General features: G+C 41.9%; 2 protein-coding genes across 2 annotated transcripts; one reads left to right on the forward strand and one right to left on the reverse strand.

Annotated features, from left to right (window-relative positions):
• The first annotated feature begins 1,188 nt into the window (after positions 1 to 1,188).
• Positions 1,189 to 10,726, forward strand: etfdh (electron transfer flavoprotein dehydrogenase). Its single transcript, XM_079269339.1, has 13 exons — positions 1,189 to 1,421; positions 2,150 to 2,308; positions 2,532 to 2,761; positions 3,029 to 3,110; positions 3,522 to 3,640; positions 4,076 to 4,153; positions 4,629 to 4,775; positions 4,940 to 5,080; positions 5,738 to 5,881; positions 6,819 to 6,987; positions 7,713 to 7,895; positions 8,868 to 9,089; positions 10,071 to 10,726. The coding sequence occupies exons 1-13, from the start codon at positions 1,391 to 1,393 to the stop codon at positions 10,232 to 10,234; spliced, it is 1,869 nt and encodes a 622-aa protein (XP_079125465.1). The 5' UTR covers positions 1,189 to 1,390; the 3' UTR covers positions 10,235 to 10,726.
• Positions 10,717 to 15,605, reverse strand: ppid (peptidylprolyl isomerase D). The gene is made up of 10 exons (XM_079269340.1): positions 15,447 to 15,605; positions 14,626 to 14,766; positions 14,061 to 14,167; positions 13,645 to 13,833; positions 13,416 to 13,538; positions 12,962 to 13,068; positions 12,429 to 12,570; positions 12,085 to 12,171; positions 11,863 to 11,905; positions 10,717 to 11,203 (listed from the first exon to the last, which is right to left on the reverse strand). Exons 1-10 carry the CDS (start codon positions 15,529 to 15,531, stop codon positions 11,115 to 11,117), a joined length of 1,113 nt encoding a protein of 370 aa, XP_079125466.1. The 5' UTR covers positions 15,532 to 15,605; the 3' UTR covers positions 10,717 to 11,114.
• Between the last annotated feature and the right edge of the window lie 3,799 nt (positions 15,606 to 19,404).

Below are 19,404 nucleotides of genomic sequence, written 5' to 3' on the forward strand. Positions count from 1 at the left end.
ACAATGTGCAGCTAAAGGCTTTGAATTGTCAGAATTGCAGGAATTACATGGATTACATTGATTTTTCTTTTTTTGTACAATCGATCACTGAGATGTTTTACTGAAGAACTCAGGCGAGTGAATCGACCCTGTTATGCCTTTCTCTGTTCAGAAGTGCATTGGTATCAGCAGCATTTTTACATCAATGTAACTTTCTATGTTTTCATCCAGTCTGCTAAGAAGGGATAAAAGGCCTACGGTACTCTTTTATTCTGCATTTGGTCTTTAGTGTTTTCTGTGTTGCCTCTGCCACCAAAAAATATTTTATATACATATTGAATGTAATGTATGAGCCATTTCCAGTATGTTAAACAAAGAATGTACTTAATGTGTGCAGAAGAAAGTTCCCCAGCTGGTCTGGGGTTTTTAACTTGGACTCAACCAACCACTACACCACACCTCACATTCTATTTACAATGATCTGTACAGTGAGGACATTTGTACAATGTTCCATGAACTGTACACATACTTCACTTTCAATGAAATACTGATTCCTGTGGAAATGTATCCTTTCAGTCATTGTAACTGTATGAATAGTTCGTGTTTGTGTTTCGATAACATCCCCATACATGCTAAAAAGACAAGGAAGCCAGCGGTTTCTTTGTAGATATGCTGATAATATGTGCAGGCTTATATTAAATATCGATGGGGGAAATGTTTTTAAACATGTGTTATCATTTTATTTGTTGTCTTGACTTGTGTCTAAACATAATTGTTTACAATGGTAATTTATGTATTTCTGTTTTTCTTGAAACGTAGACAATAAATATATGTATGCCTCACGTCTACTTGTTGACTTATGATTTGGTTTATATTGGTTATTTTACGCAATGACAATGATCCTTTCAACTCTAACGCAGTCAGGTGGCACACATTAATGTTAATACTTAAAAGGAAGCTAAAAACAAGTATGACTCTGCTGACTGTTTCCTGTTAATTGACTGACTGATCGCTGTCATTTTTAGCAGTAGGCCATCAATAGATGATAGATGGTACTATGGACCCCATATACGTCCACACTCTCTCCTTCAGCAGACAGCCGGGGATGACTCAATCAAATCCTCGATTCCTACACGTTACCAGCTCAGCTGTACTATCAACCCAGACCGACTGTGAAAACGTAGAGATCTGCGTTTGCGCAGCCGCGCAGCCGCGCAGCTTACGACGCTGTCCAACGTCTGTGCGATGAGATGTCTTTTGTAAGGTATCTTAGTTTTGTCAACGTTTGTTTTCCAGCAGGGGTTACACACAAGTTGTCCACGAGCAGTGGAGTGGGGACACCAACAACTTTACTTCGGCTGATTACGGATAAAGAAGAAGCGTCTCGTGAGCGTACACTAGCTGAAACATTATGTTTCCAGCTATCAGATATTCAAGTAAAGGTACGTCAGCTCCTTAGATAGCATATTGCAAGCACTGCATGTAGCTACTATACTTGATAAAGCTAACCTTACTAACTTTAATACCGACAGTGTAGTCGTCGTAACATATACTTTTGTTATTTGTGCGCTTTATTTTTAGGCTTTTCTACAGATGCATGCGTTATCATTAGCCAAACAGTACAGCGTGCCTGTTTATGTTAGCATCAAAGCTAACATGTAGGTGAAAGTTGAACCAACAGTTTAGGTAGGTCACCTAAACAACGTCCTTGTTCTTGGTGTACGCTACATGTACAATATACACGTGTTGGGAAATGTACTGGTGTTCTTAAGTTGTAATTATCGTGAATGTTGAAGTGTTTTCCTTTCTGAGAAGGATGTTTAGTCGCAGCCTTGCACTTTGAATTTAGCTTAGCTGTGGTCACACATAACTCTAGCTAGCTAGCATGGTGCTAACCGGTGCAACTCATTGTGACAGCTGCTTGGCATTGTCACTACACTAGCTACGTACTTGTATCGCTTTATATTGAGGTGTTGTGTTTTTAGAAGCACCCTTGGTGCATTGTGGCACATGTAAAAACGTGCAACGCTTGTATTTATGTCATTATTTAAATGTATGTTATTTGTGTTTTGTCAGATCGGGCTAAACTAAACCAGTGAGCACACTGCCTAGATAGTGTGCCCACCAGTTTCAGCTGGACTTGACTGTGAATCTGGTCTCTCCCTTGCAGCCCACAGGTGCATCAGGGCATTGAAGACAGCTCAGATAGAGCATGCTGCCCCTCAGCTCTACACAACGCTAAACAGACGGGGATGCTCTTCGGTGGCAACACCCCGCATCACAACACACTACACCATCCATTCCCGGGATAAAGATTCAAGATGGGAAGGTAAGACACTGCACTATATAAAGTTACTTTTTAGATAGAATTATATGTTACCTCCAAGGACCCATGGCCAGAAAGACCGTTTCTGGCCATTTTTAAGATCTAGGCTACCCGTGAGAGGACTGATCTTTTTGTAGCTCGATCTGCATTGTGTCATGTCAACATAGGCTTTCAATCAGTGCCTCTTTCGTTCCTCAATATTGTCTTTCTTATGGTCCTTTCCCAGGCATCGAAATGGAGAGGTTTGCCGACGAGGCAGATGTGGTGATAGTAGGTGGGGGCCCTGCCGGTCTTTCGGCAGCCATTCGTCTGAAGCAGCTAGCCAATGAACATGAGAAGGAGCTGCGAGTGTGCCTCGTGGAGAAGGCCTCTCAGATTGGGGCACACACCCTGTCGGGAGCCTGTCTGGAGCCCAGTGCCCTCAACGAACTCTTTCCTGATTGGAAGGAACGAGGGGTGAGTGACTTATTCAATATTTCTCTGTGAGCTTGGTCTATAGATTGGTATAGATGCCCTACCTTTATACCATAAGGTTCACATCATCACATCATCAAAAATGTTGCTTATTAAGTTAATAGTTAACAACTAATCAATTAATTGATTCATTGTTGCAGCTCTACACCAGAATAAAGTAGATTTATTCATCATATGAACATGCATGTAGTTATACACACAAATCCACATGAAGTCAAAATCTCAACACACATTGTGCTCTTACCTCAGGCACCTTTGAACACACCAGTGACTGAAGATGTGTTCAGCATTTTAACGGAGAAACACAGAATCCCTGTCCCCATTTTGCCAGGTAAAAGCCGTTTTATTCTATTTCAATACAAAACAAATCTCTCTTTGTATTCCACACCGTTGTTCTGACGAGGGCACAGGCGTCAACAGGGTGTGGTGTTGATACAAGACATCAGAATGGCATTGTGTAAATATTACTGTTATTTACCATTGGGAGAAAATAAACAGGTGAGAGTGGAGAGGATTTAAAAACAGCAACAACAAAAAAGAAAGCTGCTGCATTGTGTGGCGTGAGCAGACATATTGTATCCTCAGATAAAATTGAGTGAACGATGCTACATTCTTCACAATAAAAATGCATTTTGGAGACTTGCTACCAAAAGAATTGTATCTTCACAAAAAGGTGGGAACGCTAGCGCTTGGTAGGACTGGTTTGTGGGTTTGTACTGATGTTTTTCCTTGTCGCCTTTAGGTCTGCCTATGGGAAACCACGGTAACTACATCGTGAGGTTGGGGAACTTTGTGCGCTGGCTGGGGGAGCAGGCCGAGGAGCTGGGAGTGGAGCTGTACCCTGGTTATGCTGCAGCTGAGGTGAGAACACCTTTACATTTATTTGCATGGAATCCAAAATATGTTTTTTTTTATCATTTATTTAAAATGTTTGTATTTTTCTCAGAATTTTGTAGATTATTTGTCCATTCAGTCAGCCACTGGCCTGATTTAAAAATAAAACGTTAAACCTTTATTGTTTTCGATAAACATATAACTGCCTAATATTTCATTTTCATCCTGGGCTAAACTCATTGATATATGTACATACACACATACATTCTTTATTTTTTACTGCCTAATCAATTCACTGGCTCAGTTTAGTGGCTGATTAATAGTTTTACCTGTATTGGTAGACATGGATATTGTTGAGTGAAGAATTATCTAATCCAGTCGTCGGTGTTTGTGCTTGTTCAATCATTCAAATTAAACATTTGTTTATAGCTTTAATCCTTTTTCTGTGTTATTTTTGTCAAGGTTTTGTTTCACGAAGATGGAAGTGTAAAGGGAATTGCCACCAATGACGTAGGCATCGGCAAAGATGGCTCACCGAAGGTATTGTGCAGTGAAAAAACAAATTCATCATTCTGCCCAGCTGTAGTTCGTTTGTCTTCAATGAAAACTACAAATACAGGCCATCCTTTACAATATAGAGCGGTACAGGAGTGAGTCCTAAAACTCAGAAATGAGATCTTATTTTGTGCAATAATCCAGAATCCAATGGGAAAAGTCCCATCGGCCTTTTGTCGGGGGAACCAGTGCGACTTCCGGGTCTAGCCTACAAAAATACAGCATTCCTGCACCACTCTATGCACACAAATAGCTTGGATACATCCGGCCCTGTGAAAGATTATGAAGGCGAAATAAACCAACTGGAGCACAAGCACTTGTTGTGACGCAACATGCATAATAAAGTATAAACGTTTCTGTTTTTCCTTTCTGTGTCATTACACCAATTGTTTTCCTCTACATAACCGCCTGCTATCCTACTAGCCTAACTCTTACTATTACCGCTCCTCTCTGGCTTCAGGATGTTTTTGAGAGAGGAATGGAGCTCCACGCTAAAGTCACGTTGTTTGGAGAGGGCTGCCACGGCCACTTGGCCAAGCAGCTTTACAAGCAATTCAACCTGCGGGAGAACTGTGAACCGCAGACCTACGCCATTGGCCTCAAGGAGGTAAAGAACATGGACTGCTCGCATTAAGCTGCTGTTGGTCACTCTGGTTGTGGCCTAAATTGGATTTCCCCTAAAGCCGGTTTGACTGATCATTCCCAATGAGTAAAATCCATTGTGAGGTGAGGTGATTGTTAAAAGTCACAGCGGTGATGTGTTTGTTTTAGGTGTGGGCGGTCGATGAGAAGAAGTGGAGGCCGGGCAGAGCGGAGCATTCTGTGGGCTGGCCCCTGAACAGACGCACGTATGGAGGATCCTTCCTGTACCACCTGAATGAGGGAGAGCCGCTGGTGGCGTTGGGCTTCGTGGTGAGTGGCTTCGTATACATTCTGTTCACGATACCAACAGACGTGACAGCTGATTGTCATGCAGGCAGCGAACAAACATAACTCAATATTTCACTGTGACATGTATACTGGGAATATATTGAAATATTCTTATTCATATCTCTGCCATTCTGCACACATGGATGCGTTAGTGATCGAGGAGACCAATCCCCGATATTTGGAACCGATACACATTTGCAGCAAAATGTAGAATAACAAACAACACAAAGCTTTGCTGAAATGCCTTGAAGCATCTGTTTAATGAAATACTGCAAAAGGAAGGCCATGACTTGGGAAGGACGTAGCCATAAATGTCTCCCAATTTCAGCTGAGATGAACAGCATAGCGCTGCAGCACGCGTCTTTGGGTTTAATTAAAGGTGTTAACTTTTAAGGACACTGATATCCTTTAAGGATACAAAGCCGTACTTTGTAGTGTCGACACCGAGAGCCTAAAGCGTGTTCTAGATTCATGGCACAAATGCAACAAAGGTGATGTGGAAAAACTCACAACATTCAAAGTAGTTTAAGCCACAAAACACAATCAAACACCCTACCTTTTCCCACTTAAATCTTTACTTATTATACTTGTTTTTCTTAAATGACTTTGATTAAACTGGCCATGCTTTTCCCGCTCCAGGTGGGTCTTGACTACAGCAACCCTTACCTGAACCCCTTCAGGGAGTTCCAGCGCTGGAAGCATCATCCCTTCGTAGCTGCCACGCTGGAGGGAGGCACCAGGATCGCATATGGAGCCAGGGCGCTGAACGAGGGAGGACTTCAGGTATGTGTCTCACTGACGTACGCTCATCGTCAACGAAGACACTCGTTTGTGCATCTTAGAAGCGGTTAGTTTGAGTTCACTGATGTGTGTTGGTTTCTGCTGCGTCCTCAGTCAGCCTGATTCTATTCTGACTATTTGATCCGTGACAGTTTTAAGAAGAAGAAACGAGGACAGATAAGGCGAGGATAGATCACGTCCTCTGATCCTTCAGATATGCAATATCACTCTTATTGGGCAAAGATTACAAATATGAATAAATCAAAAATATGTCTCCACTAATTAGCAGCCAAGTAATATGGACCGTTTCATACTTCATAAAAGTTTACCCGATACCACTTGAGGTGCCATCGTTTTACAAAGTGTCATTGTTAGAAGTATGGATGAGGGGTGCATTGTGAAATACTAAATGAAGGCAACTTATTGCAGTGAGATGTTGTAGTACTATAGAACACGTCTGTTTTGGGGTAGTTTTATAGCTTTACTAATAATAATAATAATAATAATAAAAAGTTTATTATTGTGTATTTGTAAATAAGAATATAAGAGTAAGCACAGCCGCTGCTCATTCACATTGAAAAGGTCCGTTGATGATGGATTCCTCCCGGTGGAGGATTTCTAGAGTCCAACTGGGAAGCGAGCCAGCAGCTGACCCCAAACAGCCTTGAGGGATGATACATCCCACCCGGCTCAGGGGGGAGGATGTCTGGGCTCCCTTCATCAAGCTCCTTCCACTGCGACCTCCACCGGGACACTCTGCAGAAAATGGATGACTGGATTTCAATAAAGTCTCATGATTGCACATTCCCTAATTGCTTTGTGGCTGATAGTATCCAGTAAAATGATGGATACACTGATGACATATTTGCTCTCACATTAAACATGAATGTGAAAAAAAATAAATGTGCATGAACTCTCTCCTCCTCCGCCTCCTCTCCAGTCCATCCCGAAGCTGACGTTCCCTGGAGGGCTGCTGATAGGCTGCAGCCCTGGTTTCATGAACGTCCCAAAGATCAAAGGAACCCACACAGCCATGAAGAGCGGCATGCTGGCTGCTGAGGCCATTTTCCCCAAAGTCACAGCAGAGAGCCTGGATTCAGAGACGACGGGTACGGAGTTTAAGACTCATAGGCGGCCCTGATAGCAGCACCAGTTTGTGTTTCCTTCCAGGTACTCCCTTGTGGCTCACAGCTTGTAAAGGTTATGCAACACCTCATGGGAGCAAAATGATATTAACTCTGCGGTTACAGAAGAGCAAACACTGCAATGAGGCCGGCTCATACCATAGCAACATTTTCCATCTGTAAAAGGTCAGGCAATACACTCTTTAATGTGAGTTTTCAATGCAACCTTAGAAAACTGCCAAGAATCCAAACATAATGATATATGATCCATCTCTGTAGCACTGTGCTGACTTATTCACTGAATCATTTTTCATGAAGGTTTTACTTCATGTCGTTTTACTTCATGTCTCTGGAGCACAAAGACGAAATAGGAACTTTTAAAATCCAAATGGTGCGTCGTGAAAATAGAAACCGACAAATGTTAAGTTCTTCAAGGGTTCGTTAGCCCAAAATACTTTTTTCACTCCTCGTAGCATTATGCTGCGCAGACAGTTTGTAGTGAGCTGCCTCCGAAGCTTCTGCCACCGCTCAAAGGTTTTTTTTGAGGTGGGTCGACTTTAAAGCTTTTCGAAAATGACAGCAGAAGATTAAACAGCAGTGTTTCACCACAAACTGTCCTAGTGTCTCGTGAAATGCTATAAATGTACAGAAAACAACAGAAAGGACATTACAATCCTTCAATTTATTATTATTATTTTACATCCTCCCAGGCCTCCATGCGCCCGAGTACGCTGAGACTCTGAAGGATTCGTGGGTGTGGAAAGAGCTGCGCGCAGTGAGAAACATCCGGCCGTCCTTCCACAATTACTTTGGCCTGTACGGTGGCATGGCCTACACCGGCGTCTTCTACTGGATCTTCAGAGGGAAAGAGCCGTGGACGCTCAAACACTGTGGTGAGAACCACTGTGCAGCTTGCTGTTGACTCGAGTATTATTATTATTATTATTATTATTAAGTATTATATTAATACGTTTTATATATATATATATACATGCATGCATGTATATATATATATATATTTTTTTTTTTAAATGAAGCAGTGTCGTGCTCTGGGTTGCGTGCGTCACATCAGGACGACTTCCTGTTGCTCACGTCTCATTCTCTTAATTTTCGCTAAATGCACTTCCTCCATTTATGCTCCCCCCTGTGTTCAGTGTCAGAACTGCATGTGTGTAAATTCACTTTGTGTTTTAGATAAACGAAAAACTACATTATGGCTCAAACACTTCAGCTGAAGTTGACAATGACAGCAACAGGACAGGGGAGGAAGAAACTAGGTTTTTGGCTTGATTAATAATCTAATGTGATGGCTACAAAAGTCTAAAATGTCAACGGTTTTCATTGACGTTATTAAAATCGTTCAGGTTTTCTTTCACTGACATACGACTAAAATCACTTTAAGTTAACGGAGACTTAAAAGATGAGTTTGACTAAATCTGATGAAGATATTAACTACATATTAAGTACATTTGACACAGGATTAAGACTAAATACAAAAATAGCTGACAAAGAATAATCGTGTGTTACTAGAAAGCTCTTATTGATGAAGAGAAATAAGCGGCTATGAAATGAGCAGAAGACGTTGGAAGATGGTTTGTTTTTATCCTGAAATGTGAGTTCCAATTTGTCATTGCAAAGAGAGCCTGGCTTTGTTTCAGTGGGGTGAGCTTTGCTGTTCGTATTAAGAACGTTACATGTACGGTGGAGCAGTGGAGCTTTCCATGCGGTTAGTCGTGCTGCTGCAGATCAGCAGCACAGCACGATGCTCGTGTGTTTTTTTTTATTCTTTCGGTGAAGTATGAGGTCGCGTTATCTCAGCAGAGTAAATCAATATTTCGTAACCGTCTGTGCTCGATCTGTGTCAGGCCTCGATGCAGACCAGCTGAAACCGGCTAACGAGTGCACGCCCATTGAATACCCGAAGCCCGACGGCAAGCTGAGCTTTGACCTGCTGTCTTCTGTGGCTCTGAGCGGCACCAACCACGAGGGGGACCAGCCCGCCCACCTGACCCTGAAGAACGACAGCGTCCCGGTGGACAGGAACCTGGCCATATACGACGGACCCGAGCAGCGCTTCTGCCCCGCAGGTACCTACTGCAATATTACAATATGTCAAGCTGAACCCACATGCATCTTTTAGACTCTATGATATAGGTCATTTCATATCTCGATAACAAATATAGCTCACTTTGTAGCATGTCTTCTGGTATTTCAATACACTCGTCAAACCTTGTGCTTTGAGGTCAATCAGATGGTGAAGGAGGTTGTGTTGTCACTCCGAGCAACGCTGACCACAGCTCAGTCTTAATGAGAGCACTCGTTGTTTACACCAGGTCTCCAGATAAAGACTTCTGAGGTCACTTTAAAAGTTGATGTTTGGTCCGAGGCTGCGCTGACCAGACGGCGTTGAGCTGTTTGTGGTGAGCGGTGAGCGGTGAGCCGTGAGGAGATGAGACAGAGGAGGACAGCAACTACTTTAGAGGTTCTGTGCACTCTGCAAGTTCATTGAAATGAATAATTAGTTTTGGGCTCGGCATTGTTTGCTGGCATGAATCAACAGAAATGTTGTAAGTCTGTGTCTAAAAAGCAGCATGTAGTTTAGCCCTGGACCCTGTTACATCATCTAAACGTTGGATGATGTAACCTTTAGTCTAAAGAAGAGGGTCACAGTTCTAATTTACCTCATTTCTAGAACGTCTCCAACAGACGTTTTTTTAATAACTTTTGTTCAACTTTAGTCATGTCAACTTCTCGGCTTTAAAGCAAAATGCATTGCATTTAACGCTGTTATTTTTACTCTGTAATATTTCTGGCAGAAAATGGCAAGTATTTCAAAATAAAATCACTAGAATCTTGCAGAAAGAATGGTTCATCATCCTTTGTTCAGTAAAATTGACATATCACATAAAACAAATGCAAACAACTCTGCAATAGGCAATACAGTGCTAAGAAATCTCATAGATCATGAGCTCTCTCACTCAATTTCTACTTTTTTGCGAAACTTTGGATCAGACGACAAACTGAATCAAAATGAAGAGAAATATTTCACAGCCTTCGTTTCCTCCCAGGTGTGTACGAGTACGTTCCGCTGGAGACTGGAGACGGGATGAGGTTGCAGATCAACGCTCAGAACTGTGTCCACTGTAAGACCTGCGACATCAAGGACCCGAGCCAGAACATCAACTGGGTCGTGCCCGAAGGCGGCGGCGGGCCGGCCTACAATGGAATGTGAACATCTTGTTTAATCTCTAGAAAGAGAACTGTGACGTGTCGACCACTCAGGGTTGCGGTCCAGAAAATAACTAGACGTTTTTATTTTTTGAGAGTATGGCAAATAAAATCGCCAAAAAGCGAAGATATTAGGAATTGATTCATCGAAATGTGTTCTTACGTTATACAGTGGCATAGTTTAACATGTGGCACAGGAGTGAAACCCTTGTTAAATACAGGACCATATGAAACTGAAGCTAGAAGTCACAAGTTCCAGTGTTTGCATCATTAAAATCCACATTAAGGACATTTAAAGTAGTTTAAAAATGAAGTGGCTTCCGTTGTGTGAAGTACTCAATCAACTGAAAGTTAATATATTTCCTTCAAAATATTTCTGTAAAAGACCAGTTCTCAAACGAAGGTTTATATCAGCATTTATTCCAGATGTTTGGACAGCATTTCAGCCACACATTGTACATAAAATAATTAATGAATAAAGAACTCTTGAAGGTTATCCTTTTGGTTTTATTGACTTCTGTAAAAAAACAACATAAAAACAGATGTACTGTATGCGGTATCAAAATCCCTACAATGAAACGATACAACACATAACGTTTTGCTTTGCTCAACTACTTCAGAGCCCCAGAGGGAGGAGCAGTGGAGTCAGCCATGCGTCAGACTAACTCAAAATATTCATTACAGTGAAGGCGCTTGTCAGAATAAAGACAGGTCAAAGCTTACGACAGTTATTCCCTTAAAACAACACAAACAGTGAGGTGTGCCCGCTTGAACACATGAGGACCTGCTGTACGTTTTCACCTGCTGACAGCGGCACACATAGATGACTTCAAACATTGATCAACAGTACTAACAAGGAATCATTGCATCGCCGCGCCAGACGTTCATGCAAACATTTTGGCATAGATTTTCTTTTCTTTCTCCTTCTCCTCCTGGATCTTCAGCTGAACCCTCTTCATCTCGTTGCTGATCGCTGTCGATAGAAAAACACTTTGAATTAGCGTTTCACTCGCAGACTTCTAACACGCGTCGGCTTCACTTAGCAGGCACAGAGCGTGACGCGCACTGATCGCTCTTATCTCCGAGCCAGCAGTCAATGAACTGCTGCTTAAAATAACTCAAATATAGGACTGCAACACGATCAACATGCAGAGCTCCAGATTTGCAGCGTGATTAAATACAAGAGTTACTAGTCTCTGATAAAGTCTCCGTTCTTTCACAAATTGGGACAGGAACTGTAGTCATCTTTTAGGTCGGTTCCATCAGATTCGCCCCGCTGGTAGCTGAGGGGGTGTTGTCTGTACAGCAGTGTTGAATGTCAGTTTATGAAGTTAATGTGCTTTGTTCTATATCCTCAGAGATTTAATTCTTCATCAGTCTGTAGATTTTTTTTGGTAGCATGCTGCTCATAGAGAACACAATTACTCATTTCTCCCAATAAGGTTCAATTAGGAGGAACAACAAACGGAGACAACAGGACGTCTTCCTGCAGCCGTGGACTATTTCTCTTCATGAGCTCGCATAATAAGTTTGAATAATACATGTGAATATGCATGCGATGTTAAACAGAAGGGGAAATATTTGCAGCATTCTACGGCTGAACAAAGAATATCTTCAGGACAGATTCCCCACCTTTGTCTTCTGGAGCTATTCCCTGAGCTTTCTTCAGATCGACCTGAAAAGTGCAGAAAAGCAGTCTGTGAGTGAAGCAGATCCACCAGGTCATAAACACATAAGCACTGTTATTACAGCACATTATCTGTCTGTGCTCACAATACTGTTTAAAACAGACAATGATGTACATTTTGAATGGCTGTGTTGTGCAGCATATAGAGGCGCTTGTGTGGATGTTACCAATGCTTTGCCGTTCTCCTTTAACCCCTGCCAGGCCTGGCCCCTCCGGAACAGGGCCTTAGTGTTGGCTTGGTTCAACCCGAGAGCCTGTAGACACGACAGAGAAACGTCACAAATCACATTATGTCCTTCATAGTCTCCTTACAGTTGGAGATATTCATTTGTGACTTTATTTTTAAGCAATCCTCATATTTAACATATATACCAGGTAGGAGCCGACACTTTATTTGCATATAAATCATATTTCTGTGAAATTGACTTGTAAGTACTAGGCATAATGTATACTACCAGTAACGTAAAACAAATAATTCCCCCCCCCCCCCCCCCCCCACTAACAGACGTACCTCGTTGCAGCTGTCCAGAGCGTCCTGCCACAGCTCCATCTTCAGGTGACACGCTGCCGTGTTGAGGAAGCAGCTGAGCGCCGTGGGCTCCAGCTTCTGCTGAGCCTCCTCCTCCAGCAGCTCTCCACTCACCTCCAAGTACCTGCACGGGTAAAATAGACCAGGAGCAGTTTGTTGCCTGTTAGGTTCAAAGCTTTCTTGGTTTTGGGCTTTTTATGAGATTTCCAGCCAGAATTAAGATACGCGTGTTATTTACACGTGCCCCTCGTTAAATCCCTTTTTCCAGGCTATTTTAAAGCCGTTAATCTCAATAAACTGCCCTGAGAATAAACTGCATGTCTGAGGATGACGCTCATACACCACAGCAGTTCATTTCAGTATTTATTTATAGAATATTTCTAAAATGTATGTAGATTATCTGAAGATTTGATTTCCTTTGCAAGGGTTGCTGAACACGTGCCTTTCAAATTGTCACTGAAAGTAACTAACACACACACACACACACACACACACACACACACACAGTATGTTACCTGAGGGCTTTGCTATATTTGCTGACTGCAGCTTTCCAGTCTTGATTCTTAAACAGACTGTTTCCAACATTCTTCACGTCCTCAGCGACAGACAGAACTTTGTCAACCTGAAAGCAAAAAGGCAACTAACAGGATCAGACCGGCTGTAAACAAAGCAATTAGTCCAACGATCTAAACCACTTTACTTTGAGGGACAATCGAAACTGAGCACACTCAAAATGCCTAAAATCTATCGTCCCTCATTTTGGTGACAAGCAATTGAATTTGTTTAGCAGCAGTGTTGCCATGTTTGTTATGCTCAACACGTCGTGGATCTCGATATTGATCTTCTCTGTTTTGGATGAGACAAGAAACAAGAAACAAAGCCAGAATTCTGAGAGCTTCGAGCGATCTGATGCTATCTAACAAAGTCCCCCCTGCGTCCTTGAGGATCAAAGACCTCACCGATACTCACATCTTTAAAGTCGACATCGGAGTCCTCGGGGAAGTCTGGGTGGGTGTCTCCGGTCCCATCGCTCGGTCCAGCGCTCCAGCTGTCCTTGTCCTTGTGCTCACCACAGTCTGCTATGACGCATGGCTGCAAAGGTAGACATTCAAATCAAATAGAGGACAACAGAACATCTGGAAGTAACACCATGGTGGTAAAACACGTGTTATTACTGGTAAATGTATTATTTATTTACCTTTACAGGGACGTCCTCGTTGGTGTCGATGGCCTCCAGCATCTTCATGATTCCCAACCCTTTCAACACTTGTCCAAAGACGACATGCTTGCCGTCTAAGTGTGGAGTGGGGACGGTGGTGATGAAGAACTGGGAGCCGTTGGTGTTCGGCCCGGCGTTGGCCATGCTTAGCAGACCCACTTTGTCGTGCTACATTGAGAAGGAACATCATTATAACAACAGACACAATGTGGCACTGCTAACACAGGAAACTGAGAGATATGCGGTTATATCTGTTATTCAGAAACAAGAGTCCAGAAGGCCTTGGTCTCCTTATTATAGCTAGAAATAACGACAGTGATGGAGAACCTTGGCAGTAGTGTAGACCTTCTGTCGTTGGACCGAGATAATATGGGTTCTGATGTTCAGTAGTTTACCTTGTAGTGGAAGTTCTCATCCTCAAACTTCTCCCCATAGATGCTCTCCCCCCCGGTGCCATTATGGTTGGAGAAGTCACCTCCTTGGATCATAAACTTCTTGATGACTGCAAAAGAAAAAATTTACAAATTACATTCCAGGTAAACCAGACTGAAGCTTCCTCATTTAAAAAGGAAGTAGACGGAGCCTGTTCAAATAGTTACTGACGATTTTACATACTATACTGTCTCATGATTGAATAAAAGCATTAATAAATAACATAATATTACATTATTCAGTATCTAGCTGTCGGTTAAAACGTCCATTTTGTGTCATTTGTTTCCCCCAACTCACCCTTTATCAAATGTGGCCATGTATGCAGTTTTACTTGTTATGAATTTTGGTTAACTGACACCTGAAATAGATTATTTGGGGTGAGTTCAGCAAGTAAGTAACTAGATATTCTCCAAACGGCTCACTGCATTGGATGTATTTTAGCCACTTATGATGTATTAAAACTTCCAAGTCTGTCATTTCAAACTAAAATGTCCCTTTATAATGCAGACGGTGGAGAAGCTTTTTTACCTCTGTGGAACGGGCATCCTTTGAAGTGCAGCGGTTTCCCAGTGGATTTGCCGGTGCCTTTCTCTCCGGTGCAGAGCGCCCGGAAGTTTTCAGCGGTTTTGGGGGTGATGTCAGCAAACAGCTCCAGAACTATCCGGCCAGCTGTGGACAGAAGAAGAAAAAAGGTCAAGTCAGTGTAACTTTACTGACAACCTAGAGTAGAGTCCGGAGCAAGTTAGTAGTTTATATAGAACAAATCATTATAGTTACATTACCGGTATATTCACTACAAAAACAAGATAACGTATTGCAGAATATTAAGATATTTAAAATAGGCCTCGTCAGGCTACAGTAAAATATGTCTTTGTTGTGTTTCCAAGTTATTCGCTGCAGACAGTTAAATCATCAATAAGTCACGTGTTAGCTAATGTTCAGCTTCTACCTACTCATATGATTAATAATCACTAACTACAATGGTTATAAACGCTGTGTTACACTGGTATAACAGCAAAGCTAAGCGTATAGCCAACTAAACTAACAAGTCATTGTAGACAACACAACCACACGTGGTTAACGCACTCACACGCGCTCTGTAACCGTTTATCGAACAGTAAAGCTAGCTGTTCGCTCACGTTCAACACCAGCGAGATACTCACATCGATATGTTACAGACTGGCTTTAATTGTAAGGTGCAACGTTAACTCCTCTAGCAGCTAACTAGCATGAATTAATCACTTTGTACAAAGTCACCATTACGAGCCAGAATTGTGCTAAGCTAAATAGGGGCTAACGTTAACGGTTATACTGATACTAACTGACATTTAAAATCAAAATATCCTTACCTTTTTCACCGCCAATGTCTACATCGAAGAAGACACGAGGGTTTTCGGGGTTTGAGGGCTTGTCAGACGGTATTGGGTTGGACATTTTAAGGACAGGGCGGATTTCAGACACTTGTTTCGGCTAACCTAGCTAATCCCAGCCGGTGTAACGTCGCTACATGAGCAGGTTAAACTGAGGATGGACTCAATCACTTCCGGTAGGAAGATTTCAAAATAAAACTGGTATGTTGGTTGAGAATGCATTAAGTGTTATGAAGAGACGAAATAAATCAATGAATAATCGTTTGTTTGGCTTGCAAACATAGACCGACGAAAACAAACATAATTCATAATTTATCCAAAAATGTCCCTTCCACAGCATTATGCCGTTATGCGTAATTTCGTGATTGTGCTCCTCCACAGAACTTCCGGTCATGCTCAATATAATTCACATATTTTGTGTGAAATCGATGAATTACTCGATTACAGTTTGGTCGTGTAATAGCGGGTTACATAATCAAGCATAAAAAACGTGTTTTGCTAATCCATTTTATACTTGACAAATAAAGGTACTTTACAACACGTTATGAGTCGGGCTTTCGTCAAAAAAACCGCAAATAATGTTCTGTCTCGACGAAATGTAATCACAACATGCCCTCAGGCGGGTGTCAGATTGAGACCAGCCTATTTTAGAGATGGTATTGCCATCTGACCTCGAGAAATGGATGTCTGTGTTGCCCTTTACATGGAAATTGGCGGTGTCTCTTGTGGTAAAGATGTTGTACAGTTATCTACACCATGACATATGTGGATATGGTTGCTTTAGCTGCGGGGATGGATTACCAGGTGCTTCTCGTACAGGAATTAAAAGTCTCTATCCGTGATGCTGTGAGTGGGGAGAGGGACCTCTGACACACAAAACCAACTTGGTTATCGCTGCTATTTTTGAAGAGACTGTTTCTAGCAGATTGTGAAAACTTTGACAAAGACACAATACAACCCCTTGTTCGCCAAGTTTACATTTTCAGATGTGCTCATATGCTCCTTGTGCATTTCAATAAGTCTAACCGAACTGAACATGAACTTTCACAGGTATATGATCGTGCAAGAAAACAATCGGAGTGTAAACTTGATATTAAAACGAACATGTGAATTTTTGAATCATTCAGGATGAAAGGTGTGAAAATGACGTGTTGAAAAGTCATCACGCCGCAGAGATTAAAAGATGTTTCATCAAACTCGACAGATCTCGTTAACAGTCGGGTCATCCAGCCGCCGTGGGTAGCAGAACGCCATCTGCTGTTAGCTCTGACTGCGTCGGTGAAACGTGGTGTTGACTCGGAGTGAGTCATCCGTCATGTTCTTTCTGGGAGGAAACAAAGAGAGGCGGTGAAAGAAATGAATGAGGCCAGATTCGACATCAATTACCTGTGTAACTACAGGGTGTGCTATTTTTCATTTCTTTGATGTTCTTTCACATGTTAAATAGTCACCTTTCAACGTGTCATTTAGTTGATGTCGTAATAATGTCTCACACATATCCAAAAGTTATGAGTCTGAAGTTATAAGAATAACTGGCAGGTAATGGGTTTTCATTTGTTCTTGAAGTGCACATTATCTGAAAGAAACTCATTATTTTTAGTTTTGAAGGATGGGATCAAAATCAGGAAAAAAAATGTAAGGATAAGTTATTACAGGTTTACAAATATGTGCAGTGTAGAAAAAAAGGACAATCATTTACTAATTTAAGGGGCTCGGATTGAACCACTTTTGGCAGTGGCCTCTTCATTTTTTGTCTCTTTGTGGTGGTTGAGCCCATGCCGCACCCTCAGACCTTCCCCCGGATCATTCAAATGAGCAAAACACAGAAGTGCATTGTTGCTGCTACTTCCCAGAATGTCAGCCTTACGTTTGCCTGACGTTGCTTGTTGTCAGCAGTTTAACAGCTGTGTATGCCTCTGCATACTTTCAGGGTCTAGTGCTATGAAACAGCCTGGGCCCCATATGCTGTTGTAATGCATGGGGCTCTTTTTGCAGCAGGGACGCTACATAGAAGAGATAAGTAGCTGTCTCAACTGGGACTGGTGGCATTGAGTCCATTCTTCTCCGTGATCAGTTGTGTGTTGCACTTTGCATTTTAACAAGTAGCTTTCGGTGTCGGCACATCATGTGGGACGTCATCGAGATCTCCTTAAAAGTGGATTTCCGTTGAGCGTTCTTCCTCTGTCCATCAGATCTGAGCCTTGTTACTTGCTAACATGTTAACTTTGCAGTAGCTCCTCTTATTACTTGTCTGATTTCAAAAAAGATTTGGGTATGTTTAAACATTATCCTCTTATATGCAGAACAAACATGGAAGTCTGGTGTGTGTGCCCTTAAAAAAATGTCTTTTCTCTTGAACAATGTTAGTTCGCCTGTTGTTATATGCTGTTGTATTGTGTTATATGCTATTGTATTGTGTTATATGCTGTTGTATTGTGTTATATGCTATTGTATTGGAATAGAACTGTCTGATTCCAGGAAACAGGTCAGCCATAATTACAAATCCACACTCACATGTCACATTTTCTTTGTCAGAATGTCCTCCTTTCATTGCACATATACAGGTCCTTGTTTGATGATGAAACTTGGGTCAAATGTAGCCAGAATTGTCCTCCTAACTAGCCTCGGCATGCTTGTCTGTCTGCTCTCTGTTTGGAAAACGCCTGTCACAATATTTTAGTCTCTCTCCAGTTTTAGTTTTGTGACGATGGTTCTGTTGTTTCCCTGCTGGCATCACTGTCTTGTCAGCTAAGACTTCTTTCTTGCATGCTTGTCTGTGTACTTTCTACACTGCATCCAGATGTTGTCGCTTTTGTCACACAGGTAAAAGAACAGCTGGCTGTTTGTTGACAATGACAGCTGAGACCGTGACATACTTTGAAAAGTTCCTGCAAGTAAAAGTCTCTAGTGACCCCACGAGGCTGTAATACTCATGAGCGACCAGAAAACAAAATCACCAACATACGCAGGTCACAAGGAAAAACTAACATGAAATAAGTAAGTTGTTGGGCCAGCGCAAGACCACCAGAACAACTTAGTCAAGTCTCAGGGACTCAACTGGACAGAAGCAACAACGGTGGTAGCTAAAGCCCCATCGTGGACATAAGCACGTCTCCATTAATATATCGGGCAATTGGCGGCTTAATGACATAAAGAGGAGTTTACCTTCTACATTTGCAGGCAACGTCCACATTTTATTTCCAAATGAACACCTTCAAATTTGACTGTCTTTGGCCAAAAAGGTAAATCAATTTCAACCAAAGTGTTTTCATGAGGTGGCGAATCAAAAACTTCTTTGTGTTCTGTTTGGGAAATTTGGACTCATGACATCAGTCTTTCTCAAATCCTGGTTACAGCCCCTTGATGTAAAACCATTCTCCCAAAAATATTCTCTGTTTTGGTGTTTTGGATGACAGCGGTGGAGTGCGCAGTCTTAAATGTTGCTCCAAAGTCTCCCATTAGTGTTCTGATGGGTTCCAGTGACTGTGAAGGCTAAAGTGGGTCATTTACATAATCCACCCAAACAGTTCAGTGCTCACCATGGAGGCATCTGCTTTCATTTTGTTTCCCCACTCATTCATATAGGTTTTTGCTTTCAGTTTTCAACCATCTGTCGTTGCTTTTCCTAAATGCTAACCACTAGTGGGGCAACATTTGTAACGTTTGTCCAGAGGATGGTGCCAGAGGGGAGTCTTCGTAGTTACTGACAGTTAAAGGGTTTATCCTTTGTACAGTCGCCTTTTAGGACGTCTCAAACTCAGCTCGTCAGGATCAGCTCAGCTGAACAGATCCACCTCCTCTCATTAACTTTTTAGTGCATTAAGATTCTTAAAGTGCTGTTTAATTAAGTATAAAGTCTCATAGTAGGGACATTTGGAATCTCATATTTACTGTTACATCTTGTTTAGGGAGTACATGTAATGTAGTTGAATGTATA

Source organism: Melanostigma gelatinosum, assembly GCF_949748355.1.
Source record: "Melanostigma gelatinosum genome assembly, chromosome: 5".
In the NCBI taxonomy this organism is placed as follows: Eukaryota; Metazoa; Chordata; class Actinopteri; order Perciformes; family Zoarcidae; genus Melanostigma; species Melanostigma gelatinosum.

Bases quoted from the DNA above. Each gene is read 5' to 3' on its own strand.
- etfdh (XM_079269339.1), top strand. From the start codon at position 1,391: ATGTTTCCAGCTATCAGATATTCAAGTAAAG. The intron at 4,776-4,939 runs GTAAAGAACATG...TGTTTGTTTTAG, and splicing joins ACGCCATTGGCCTCAAGGAG to GTGTGGGCGGTCGATGAGAA. The intron at 6,988-7,712 runs GTACGGAGTTTA...ACATCCTCCCAG, and splicing joins CCTGGATTCAGAGACGACGG to GCCTCCATGCGCCCGAGTAC.
- ppid (XM_079269340.1), bottom strand. From the start codon at position 15,531: ATGTCCAACCCAATACCGTCTGACAAGCCCTCAAACCCCGAAAACCCT. The intron at 14,767-15,446 runs GTAAGGATATTT...TTCTGTCCACAG, and splicing joins AGACATTGGCGGTGAAAAAG to CTGGCCGGATAGTTCTGGAG. The intron at 13,834-14,060 runs GTAAACTACTGA...TTCTCAATGTAG, and splicing joins ATGAGAACTTCCACTACAAG to CACGACAAAGTGGGTCTGCT.